Here is a 12,096-nt window from a genome sequence, read left to right as displayed (position 1 = left end):
AAATGAAGATGATAATATTGGGGAAATAGTTGTGAGGTTCTTAGGAGGATTAAAGGGGTTAACCTAGGTAAAGTGCTTAGAACAGTGCCTGGCACAGAATGAGCATTGAACAAATGTTAGTTGCTATTATTGTTGTTACCGTTCCCATGACTGCTGTTAGTGAGAGAAATTGCAAGTGAGAAAGGAGGACGGGGACAGGGAAGACGAGGGGAGGCAGGGTATTGTTGTTTATATAGTTTGGCTCTGAAACATGGATGCACCCTCTACCAGGGAGTCTTCATAGACTCTACAAGCTTAGACTCTGTAAGACTACCATGGGCCAACTCTGGCACTGAGCTACTCCGGGCGACATACGATGGGAACCTGGCTTACCAGCAGGACGACCCTTGCATAGACTAGCTCAGGTGCAAGGAGACAAGTGCCATGGAGGACAGCTGCAGAAGCTGCCATGGCTGAGGAACTCCCTGCCCCCAGCGGCCGATACCTCTTGTAACACCTCCACTGGCACCGCATCCGGGGTCCCTGCAAAAGACATGCCAGTTACAAGAGTCACCCCACTCAGAGAAGCCCAAGGTATGGTGTCTCCATCAGGTTTTTATAGTTCATTGTTAGTCCTTTCAATCCAGATACACTTTACCAGCTGGGGGTCATGGGGTAGTTTTTACCACCGGCATGATTTAGTAATACGTTGGCACATACGATCTTGATCTGTTTCCAGGGAAACAGAACTGGGATGTTAACTGAGGGTCAGATTCTCATGCAGAAGGGGAAAGGTTTTTGTTAGCCCTTGCTCACAGTGGGACATTTACCTGTTTTGTAGAGAAACCCGGAGGGTTCTAAATGTGAGCAACGTGTTAGGATGTAAGTGAGAGATTTGGTAACTAGGGAATTTAGAAACAGAGGGTGTGAGCAATGTGCTAGGTGATCTATGGCATGTCTGCAGAGACATAGCCTGGCTGATGAAATGTTTGGTGTCCTGTCTGATTGCTGAGGCTCCAGTGAGATGTCTCCCACTTAGCTAGGCTGAGGCGTCCTCCTAGAGCAGCTGGATTTATGGTGAAGGATAAAGGAGGCTTCTCTTTTGTACAATATATTACAGCATGCCAGCAACATGCAAACATCCTGAAGGAAAACAGGCAGAGCCCAGAGAATCCGACCTCCCTCAGTAGATATTTATTGATACCTACAGGCTGTCAGGCACAAGTGCCAACCATGTCCCCCATCTATAGATACCAGTGTAAAGATGGTCTCTCCGACCTTGAATTCCCTGTGGCCTGTGAGCCTTGCAAAATACCAGAGGTGAGAACACACACCTGGGGTCTGTGTGTTGTTCCGTTTGCACAAGAGCACGTGCCCCAGGGTCAATCAGAGTTCATGTGAAAGAAGAACTGTAAAGTGGGGACATTTGCTTTTGGTTCCCTCCTACTTTTCATTTTGTCTAAGGCTCTTCTGCCACCCCATTTTAGGATCTCATCCTGGGTTGTGCTCACAAAAGGCCTTGCTGTCTTACTGAGCTATTTCTGTATTCGGATAAACTCATTCCAGGAGGGTTGCAGGAATAATACATTTTAACAGGAATCTCTCCCAAGTGAAAAACTATTAAGAGCCAAAGGGATTGAGTCTCTGATAGTAAAGAATTGGGGTGTGGCAGAACGGATGGGAAAGGGGGAGTTTGGCAGCAAGGCGGGAGGAAGTGAGATCCCTGGTCAGGCCACACAGGGAGGGCAGGAGGGCACCAGGGTGCCCAGGCACTACCATGAGTGTACAGGGTCTCTGAGTCCTGTGTGGGCGAGGGCATGCCCAGGGCCCCAGAGTGTGTGTCAACGTGGAGACAGTGGGAGGATGTGTGGATGTCCCTGGTCTGTGTGGCACTCTGGTCGCTCTGGGTAGCATTTCTGAGAGGGGTGGGCTGTGGATGTGTTTGTATGTGAGCCGCAGGTGTGATTCCATTAAGCCCACAACGATTTTGCAGTAAGGCGAACCTATTGCAACTCCAAATCCACACCTTTCCTCGGCTTTGTGCTCTGAGTGAAAACAGTAGGGAAATATGTACAATAGAATATGCTCACAATATAGATTTTAAACCTGTCAGGTATGTAGCACTTAACAAAGCATAAAATCATCTTCTTCTTTGAATTTCACTACTACTACCCTAAGGTCAAAATAGGGTAAATTGCCATCCCCATTTATTTATTTATTGGGGTGATAATTGTTAGTAAAATTACATAGATTTCAGGTGTACAATTCTGTATTACATCATCTATAAATCCCATTGTGTGTTCACCACCCAGAGTCAGTTCTCCTTCCATCACCATATATTTGATCCCCCTTACCCTCATCCACCTCCCACCCCCCCTTATCCTCTGGTAACCACTAAACTATTGTCTGTGTCTATGAGTTTTTGTTTCTCATTTGTTTGTCTTGTTCTTTTGTTGTTTTTGGTTTATATACCACATATCAGTGAAATCATATGGTTCTCTGCTTTTTCTGTCTGACTTATTTCGCTTAGCATTATACTCTCAAGATCCATCCATGTTGTCACAAATGTTCCTATATCATCTTTTCTTACTGCCGAATAGTATTCCATTGTGTATATATACCGCAACTTCTTTATCCATTCATCTATCAAAGGACATTTTGGTTGTTTCCATGTCTTGGCCACTGTAAATAAAGCTGCAATGAACATTGGAGCACACGTGTCTTTATGTATAAATGTTTTCAGATTTTTTAGGTAGATACCCAGGAGAGGGATTGCTGGGTCATATGGTAATTCTATTCGTAATTTTTTGAGGAACCTCCACACTGCCTTCCATAACGACTGCACCAGTCTGCATTCCCACCAACAGTGTATGAGGGTTCCTACCAACAGTGTATGAGGGTTCCTTTTTCTCCACAGCCTTTCCAACACTTGTTACTATTTGTCTTGTTGACGATAGCCATTCTGACTGGGCCATCCCCATTTTACAGATAAAGAAACTGAGGTTCAGACCAATAACCTAACTTGTCAAAGCTCATACAGCAGAATCTGCACTAGAGCCCATCTCCTATCTGAAGCCTCTGTTCTTCGCACTCTGAAACACATCAAAGCTGAATATGAGCAACTTAAAAGCCAACTTAATCTGTGATTGCAGACAATATAAAATACTAACAGTAGGTGGTAGGTAGTTTGAAAGTTAAAACTCTAAATCAGATTCTGTTGCTACATTTGGCAAATGAGGAAAATAAGCCCAAGATCCTTATTTAATATCTTTGCTCTATCAAATAATTTATGCTTCATTAAGAAACAGAACAATAATAACCTTTAGTTATCCCCATCTTTAAAAGAAAAGAGGGAAAAGGTTCCTGTTTATTTTCCTAATTTGCATTTAAATAGATTCTTTTATCATTTATTATATATTAAGAATCAGATTTTTATATTTTCACTGATTTTTAGCCAGCGTAAAAAAATTACTTAGCTTAGTTAAAAACAAAACATGAAAAAGAAAAATACCCAGTATCTTACATGTAACATCTATCTTCTTAATTAGACAAAACTATGTTGGTTTCCAAACAAAGAGATAAAATTTCATTATTTGAACATGAACTTTCCTCTTAGAGGAATTTTGTTGTTATAGTACATTTTGTTGAACCTACCATTTGTAGCTTCTCAAAAAAAAAAAAAAAAAAAGAAAGAAAGAAAGAAAAAAAAGGATCAAAATGTTTGAAATCACTGTAGAGGTATTGTCTTTAGTTTTTCTTTAGATCTTTGGGTCAGTCTAGTTCAAGCGTTTTCCAGAGAAACCCATGCAAATAGATCAAATAATAAAATGTTCTGGGTGGAAAGGAGCTTAGAAAGGATCAGCCCATCTGGAGATTAGCAACTCCAGAGCCTATGGCCAGTTTACTCATGCTTTTATCCATTCACTAAGTAGTTACTGAGAGAAGTGGCGCTATCTGAATCAGCTGTCCCCAGGCACTGATGGGGCAAGGTCGAGGAGAGAGGAGGAGGCTGGGTATTGGAGAGTGAATGACCCCATTTGAGGGACAGCCCCTTACTTTAGCTAGATCCTCACAGTGTCCTGGTGGCTGCTTATTGGGGGGTGCCTGCCCTGTGGAGCCCAGGCAGTGTCCCAAGAATCTGGTTCAACAGGCACTCAGTGAATGTGCATTGGGCGGAATGAATGAATTCTAGGCCCTGGGCTTCACCTCTCTGACCCTTTTTCCCATCTGTAAAGTGAGCCTGATGGATGCAGTGAGAAGAAGTATGCAAATGGACATTTTGAACTCTCAGGTACCAGACAGATGTCAGAGCTGAGATGAGAAGCGCTGCCTTTCTCTGGCTATCAGTCAGTTTTCTCGCTGACATGATTTCTTTTCTTTCTTCTTATTAGTTTCAGGTGTACAAAACAACATAGGGATTAGACATTTATGTACCTCACAAAGTGATAACCTCAATAAGTGTGTTACCCATCTGACACTGTACATAGTTATTACAGTATTATTGACTATATTCCCTATGCTGTGCTTTATATCCCCGTGACCATTTTTTTAAAATTATAGTCAACACTCAATATTATTTTATATTAGTTTCAGGTGTACAGCTTAGTGGTTAGACATTTATATAATTTATGTGACTTTATTCAAAAAGTTAAAAAGTTTAAGTTGTAGCAATGAATACGCCTTCTGATCCAGGGGACTCAATAAAAGTATTTTTATTTTGAATGAAAAAAAATGTATATTCTATGAGTTTCCAAATTGAGTTGATTGTAAACCAGGATGCTTATTCGGAGAACCACTTAATTATCCTTTGCAAATGAGAAGTCTAGAAGTGAAGAGGCTTGCCCGTAGTCTCATGGATAGTTGGTGGCAGAGCCAAGCCTGGAACCAGCCTCGTCTTCAGCCCACTTGCCGGCACACGTGCCCCTGAGTGCACACACACGTGTACACATTCTCTCTCTGCAGCCAGTTCCACTGGATGTAAACAGAAAGTGACCCTTGCAGACAGCCGGGCTTGCAAGGGTGAGGATTGTATACCATTAGGCAACAGCTTCAGGCCCAGAAATGACTTGAGACAGTCAGTTAGCAAACAGCCATCCTGGAGAGACCCTGATTCCTGATATCAGGTGGGACTATCTGGTCCCCAGAGCAGATCTTTTTCTCTCTGCCTGAGACATGTGTCACCTCTTTGGAATGCTGCCTGCAGTACAGCTGAACTTTCCCAGAATGCCCGGCCACTGGAGAGTTGCTCGTGTGCTCCCCCGTGGAATGCCGAATAGGGCGGAATGGATGGACCTCATTCTGTGAGAAGCCCATTCAATGAGGTGCACGGTTCCTCCTGTATTCTCCACTCTCGCCCATCTTTCCCCTCACTTTTCCAGCTGCTCTCCACTCGAACTGGCCCGTGCTCAGCTCTCCTTGCTCTGTAGTCCAGCAGGGACCTGGCACCGGGCATCTAATCATTCTGGAGCTAGCACATCAGTCTGCTACTTATTTGCATATCTAAATAGCATTTAACAGAAAATACAGGGAAGGTCAGCTCTCGGCCACTGGGATAGCCAGCAATGTATGTGGAGTGAGTGCTTCTCATCACAAGTCTCAAGGACTTCAGGCATTTCACATTGTTATTAACTGTATTGATTCTTTTGTCAATAAGGAAAAGAGATGAGAAATTATTTTAAAGTAGGATTGAGAGGCAGACTTTTAAAGATCAAAAATTACAGAATGAGATTCCTCTAAACTCCTGGGGCAGCTGTCTTCTTTTCCCGCTTGTCCTTAATAATAATTTTTAAAAAGGCAAAAGCTCTGCCTGAGTGTCTGTGACGTGGGGCTGGCCATGGCGGGCGGACCCAGCACAGCGCCTACAACAGACAGGGAAACGGCGCCCCCAGCCTGAAGCATTTGCTGACACCTGGAAGTGAAGAATGATACTTTTGTCCTTTCTTGATCATTTGTGTAGCTAGCCAGAAGTGCTCTGGGTCATTCAAAAGGGAGAATCATCTCCAAATCATGCATGTTTGCCTTCAGAAGACGATGTTTTTATACTTGGGTGTGAGTTGTCAGTCACTCTCCGGACCTCCAGACACATAAATCTAACTGCCCATAGGACACCTCTGCTTGAAATTCTCATAAGTCTGTCAAATTTGCCACATCTTAAGCTAAACCCACTGTCTACCACCCCACCCCAGCTTCTTACCCTCCTCTTAAAGTAGCAGCTTTTCTAGTGACAGAGCCAGGCTTGGAACCAGGGCTCCCTGCCAGGGTGCCAGGCCAGACACCTGGCCGTTCTCCCAAGCCCTGCCTTGCCCTCCCTCCCCAAACAATTGTGAGCCCTCCATCCCATTCCTAGTAGCTCTCAAGCCGGCCCACCCCTGCAACTCCGCTGCCACTGCTCTAAGCCACCCTCCCTCACTAGGCTTACTGCAACAGCTCCCTCCTCATTCTCTCTGGCCCGCCTTGCCCCCTCTGGTCTACGTCCCACGCTGTGATCAAAGCTCACCTCACACTTCACAGCTCAGCTTAAAGCCCCACAGACATCTTGCTGCGCATGGTATACGGTCCAGGTTTTCTGAAGCCTGTGTCCAGGCCTCTCCATGGTCAGTCATTGCATCTACCACCCCGGCCACATCTTACGCTCACATCAGGCTCCAGAAGCACAGCTGAGGTGCTTTCCTAGCCCTACACACTGGGCTGCCCCACAGTCCTGCCCCTTTGATCTCCCCTTTACCTGGGGCTCGCATCCCACTCATCTTCACCTGGCGAATTCCTACCTGAATCAAAGCTCAATTCAGGTGTCACCTCCTCTGGGAAGCCTTCTCTGCTCTCCCCTGTCCCCATGCCATCAAGGGTGGGTGCTACTTTGATAGACCATATTGGCCTTGATCTTGATAGATATTTTCTTCAAGCTGTGATTCTCATTGAGTCACATGCCAGGTTTGTACTAACATTGTATGTGAGCCCATGTCTGCTTTCCACCCTGGCCTTTAATCCACTTAAACTAAAGAACCACGTTTTCATCATTTTTATCTTTCTCTTGCCTTGGATAGTGCCTACCACATAGTGAGTGTCCCGTACATGTTGGTTGAGTGTCACTGAAACAGTAAATCGACTTTTTCATTTAAAAGGAAATAATGGAATGAGGCTGTAGTTCTTCTTCCAGGAAAGCTGGCGTGGTCTTCTCAACCTGCACCTGTGTTCAGCTGAGCTGCAGCCCTTTGCACACCCCAAACTATAGAGTGTCGCTTCCATGTATAGCAGTCCTCTTCTCCAAAGGTGTCACACCTTTCCTGGCTGTATCACTTGACTAATGTGAGCAGAAAATCACAAAACAATTCCAACTTAAATAGGCTTGGAAAATAACTAGGCTATCTTGGCTCAGGTACTAAGGAAGTACAGCAGCAAAGTGGAGATCAGGCACGGTTCAGTCAGGGCTCTGCCTGTGTTTCCTGCCGTTGTTTTGTTACACCCTGTCTCTGCCCAATGGCTGCAGCAATGTGGGGCTCAGGGTCACAATGACAGTTTCAGAGGAAGAGCAGTTGTATCTAAAGAACTAGGGTTCTGTTTTCCCAGAAACTTCTGGCAAACTTCCCCTCATATTTTGTTATACTGAATTGGATAACATTCCTGTTTCTGAGACAGTCCCATTGGCCAGGAAATGTTATACACTTATTGGCTTAGACCTGGTGTTCTGGGGAGAGAGAACCCTTCGCGTGATCATACCCTCCCCTGGAGCTGGGGTTCTGGTCAGAGCCCCTGAAAGCCTGTGGGAAAGAAGGGGAAACCTAAAAGAAAACCAGAGTACAGAGCTATGGGACAGAAATGGCTCAATACCCACTGTGACAGACAGCACTTACTCTACCCTTCAAAACCTTCCTCTTCTGGTTCCTGATGGGTTATAGCAGAAACCCTGGACTTGTAAGGCTGTGGAGCTACAAGAAAAGTTGATGTAGTTCCGAGTCAATTCCACAAAGAGTGAGGTCGGGCGGTGTATACGTGGCATGTTAGGACGACCTCTTGCTTTCAACAAGGGTTTCTCACCTCTACTTGGGTTGTAGGGAATGGATTAAGCCTCCCCGTGTGTCGCCTCGTCACCTGTCCCTGAAGCACGTGTGGGGCACTTTGGAGGCTTTCTAAAAATTTTTACAAAGGGGAAGTAACTAGGGACAGTGATTAGCTTCATCTCCCTGCTTCTCTTACTCATTTTCTCGTAGGCTCTGTAGAGAAACACAGGGGCCGATGGTGAGTCCTTAGGCTAAAAGTGAGGGCTCTCAGGGTGAAGCAAGCTGTGGCCACCCCACTCTGAGAGTGACGACTGGTTCTCCCTGGGCATCCGCAGGAGGGCGTTTTTTTCTTTCAGTAACTGAAGTTTTTGCATTATTGGACCCATGACTCTCCTGATTACACCGTACCATCTTGTCTCTTCTAGATGTTCGACTGGATAAGCCACAACAAGGAGTTATTCCTGCAGAGCCACACGGAGATCGGAGTCAGCTACCAGCACGCCCTGGACCTCCAGACACAGCACAATCACTTCGCCATGAACTCCATGGTGAGTAGAAAGCCTGCTGTCAGCACTGCTTTGGGGGCAGGAGAGTGGGGAGGGAAGGGACCTGGGGGTAGTGTGAAGAGGGGCAGAAACAGACTTCCAACGGGAGTAAGAGTGAGGAACTCGGAATGTACAGATCCTTTAGCATTCCGCTTGCCAGGATAGTAACAGGTGCAGGACACGTGGCCAGCCAGCTAGCCGTTCTGTAGCAGGTCATCGCCCCATTTCTGCCTCTGGACCCTGCTTTGGAAAGACATGTGCGGGCTTGGAGAAGCCATTAGCTCAGCAGAAGACTAACAGGGAGTCACCAGTTCCCCGTCGCTGGCTTATCCACCTAGCATGTGAGTCACTGGGCTGGGAGGGTGAGGGACCTCCTGCTTGGGCACATGGGAGATGGTTGAGTGAATTGGGGCTGTTTAGACTGGAGAAGAGGAGCTTTAAGGGACACATGATTCCGCCTTCATTATGGGAAGGGCTACCTTGGGGAGAAGAGGGTAGAATTGCTTTGTGTTGGTCTAAGAGGCAGAATCATCCAGGGGATGGCAGTTAGAGGGGGAGGCAGGACATGACTTGGGGGTGGGATGCACTGGGAGTTACTGAGCTCCCCGTCATGAAGAGTGTCTGAGCAGACACTGAATTCAGAGAGGGATGTTTGTGACCACAGGGAATTTACCTCGCTCTGCTTTAATTTCTTCATCTGTAAAAAGGAAATAATAATAGCTATCTTATGGGTCATTGTGAAGATTCAATGAGTTAATTACAAGGCAGTTAGCGCTGTGCCTGGTACATAGTAAGTTATCAGTAAACATTGGAATAATGATGGTGATGATGTAGGAGTCTAGTCCAGATCACACCTGTGATCCCTCGTAAAACTAACCCTTTGGGATATTATTTTTTTTCCATGTGGTTACCCCAAGGCTTTATTTCAAAACCTTGTCTGTCCCATGACCCCCATTGTATTTGAAATGCCTGCAATCTCAGTATGCGTCTCTTTCTCCCTCCGCCAGCTCTTCCTACATGTACTCCTGGCCCAAAAGAATAGATTCACCATTCCCCATGTAGCTGAACACCAAAGACACCTGATCATTTCAGCCATTGATGCTGGGAGGGGTGCAAGTGTTAGGAAAACAGAAACATGGAGGGTCACGGAGGCCAGGAAAGAAGAGAATTTCATTTTTCTACCACGTTGTTTTAAATATACTTTCCACTGGACTTAATGTAGGAAGGAAGAAATCATTCCAGCCTCAAATGTTCCGTGTTGAGTTGGAGAGAGAACTCAGGCAGCCATGGTGCCATAGTAGAGATAGGCTGAATTAACTACGTGCCTTAAAATCTCAGTGGTTTAAACAACGGGTTTAGTTCTTCCTCCTACCACATGCCCATCTCTGGCTGGTGGGAGCTCTGCTCACCAGTGACGGGGGGACCCAGGCTGAAGGAGCAGCCACCATCTTAGATGCTGCCAGTTGCCTCACCAGACAAAGCATGTAGCCAAGCCTGTGCCCGCTTGGGAACCGTCCTGCTAGAAGTGCCACATGCCACTTTCACTAGCATTCCATCAGCCAACACCAATCACACAGCCACATCTCTGCCCTTCATGGGTAGAGATGTATGGTCCCAGCATGTGCTGGGGAGGAGACGGTGGGCTACTTGTGACTGGCCCTAATGACCAGCACAGGGAACCATTGCAGGACAAACATCGTGAGATTGGCATAGAAAGAACTCTGGCTGCAGAATAGAAGCGTGTGGGCCCAGGCAGGGAAAACATCCGCATTGATTTTGTTATCAATTTTGGCCACAGTGTTCTTGTGTCTTCATCTAAATGTAAAGACTCATTGCCTTCCAACTCGTCTCCTATAATTATGTCTCATCCCCGGCTCACTTGAGTCAGAGGAGCAAAGCAATTGATCACAAGTGATTAAGGACGGGAATTCACATCTAGTCAAGTTTGATTATTTGTGTGCCTTGTGGATTTCCCCTGGTGACTTTTACAAATTCTGTGCCAGAATCTTCATGTCACCCAGCTGCCTGGCCCTAAGGTAGACAAACTCATTTTAATAAAGAAGCAAAGGCAAACATAATTAGGGAGGTAAGTCTGCCACCAAGCCCCTCAAAAACTGAACTACAAAGTTACATAGAAAGAGCCTTGGCTTTGAACCGTTGGCACCACTGCCTGTCTCTGTTAATATCGATAACTGAGAGTTCGTGGCACATCAAAAGCCTTTCCTCTGACAAGTTTGCTTTTGAAGTCTCCATAGTCAGGACGAAAATGAGGGAGGGAATTTACTGAAGGGAAGCATCTTCTGGAGCTGGGAGAGAAGGAAGAAGAGACATAATATACAACATTAATTAGCCTACTTCAGCCCGTCTCGAGGTCTCCCAGCCTGTGAATTCAGGCAGCACTTGGAGGCCTCTGAAGCCTGATTAGGTCAGATCTCCTCTCTGGCTGTAGAGCAAGGGAAGGGAAATCTCAGGGTTTGATCAAATTGCCTGGGCACTTGCGCTTTATACACATGGCCCTCTGCCTTTGGTAACCGGGAGGTTTACAGGTTTGTTACTAAAAGGAACTTCCACAAAGAGGGATGGCAGCATCCCAAACAAGTGAAAGGAGGGGATTACAGAGTCCTTCTCCCTGGTCTGAGCGATGGATGTGCTGCCAAGAAACAGAGGAATGCAAACAACTACTGATGGAGCCCGTGACTGTAGGAGTGATCAATTACTCCAGGAAGGGGGAATGTGGATTGTTCTGTAAATTCACTGAGACATTTCTGTGTCTGTTCTTGGAAGTTGTACACACGCTGATACATATGTTCCCACGTAAAGGTATGTGTTGCATACTTTGTTTCAGGCTATAGGTGAGTTCTTTCATATTGAATCCTGTTTTACCATTGAAATAGGCCCGTCATTCCTTACCTTTCAGGGAGGTCACAGACCCCTTTGAAATCTAATGAAGGTGGTGGGGCCTCTCCCCAGAGATATATGAACGAATGTTTTTAGACAATTTCAGAGGATTCCTAAAGCCTGTCACTCAACCTTCCCAATTCAAGGTTCCAAGAAACTCATGACTTCTTTTTTTTTTTTTTTTTTTTGACATCTTTAGATATTATTTTTATTGTTTGATAAATTTACTAAATTGTATGTTTTAATTGAAAAACTGGCTACTGGGAAAAATTTAACATACATTTTATTAACCCAGATAGACTGTTTCTACATCATGATATACAACTGTATTTTTCTTAATAGTGTAAGATTTTCTTTGAGTCTCTGTAATGATACTAATCACAGTTGGCCATATGTTACTAATATTTGTATTTATCTATTTCTGTTATTAATTTAGGAATAGCAAATGTTATAGGTGGCCATTCCCTCTTTCCTTTCCCTTAGCAGGTATTGCCAAGTATTCTTACTGTTCAGGCTACACACAACCTCAGAATCCCCCCAAATATGGCACTCCAGGCAGCTATTAATAATTTTTAGAGTGGGGATGGAAACTCATGACTTCTTTATTCATGCATTCCTGAAATAATGAAGGGTCAGACATTGTGCTGGACATTGGTGAACAAAAGAGAGATGGTCTG

General features: G+C 45.2%; 1 protein-coding gene across 23 annotated transcripts in view; it reads left to right on the top strand.

Moving 5' to 3' along the window:
- KALRN (kalirin RhoGEF kinase) overlaps positions 1-12,096 on the top strand; it is a 622,455-nt gene that overhangs the window by 237,027 nt on the left and 373,332 nt on the right. For all 23 annotated transcript variants that reach the window (XM_019738955.3, XM_019738953.3, XM_019738949.3 and 20 more), the window contains exon 6: positions 8,402-8,524. In XM_019738955.3, the coding sequence (XP_019594514.2) occupies positions 8,402-8,524 (123 nt within the window). The remainder of the gene's footprint in view (positions 1-8,401; positions 8,525-12,096) is intronic.

This window comes from Rhinolophus sinicus, chromosome 17 (genome assembly GCF_057876585.1).
Source record: "Rhinolophus sinicus isolate RSI-liver-muscle chromosome 17, RSI-T2T, whole genome shotgun sequence".
NCBI classification, from domain to species: domain Eukaryota; kingdom Metazoa; phylum Chordata; class Mammalia; order Chiroptera; family Rhinolophidae; genus Rhinolophus; species Rhinolophus sinicus.
This window is presented reverse-complemented; position numbering and strand designations above follow the sequence as displayed.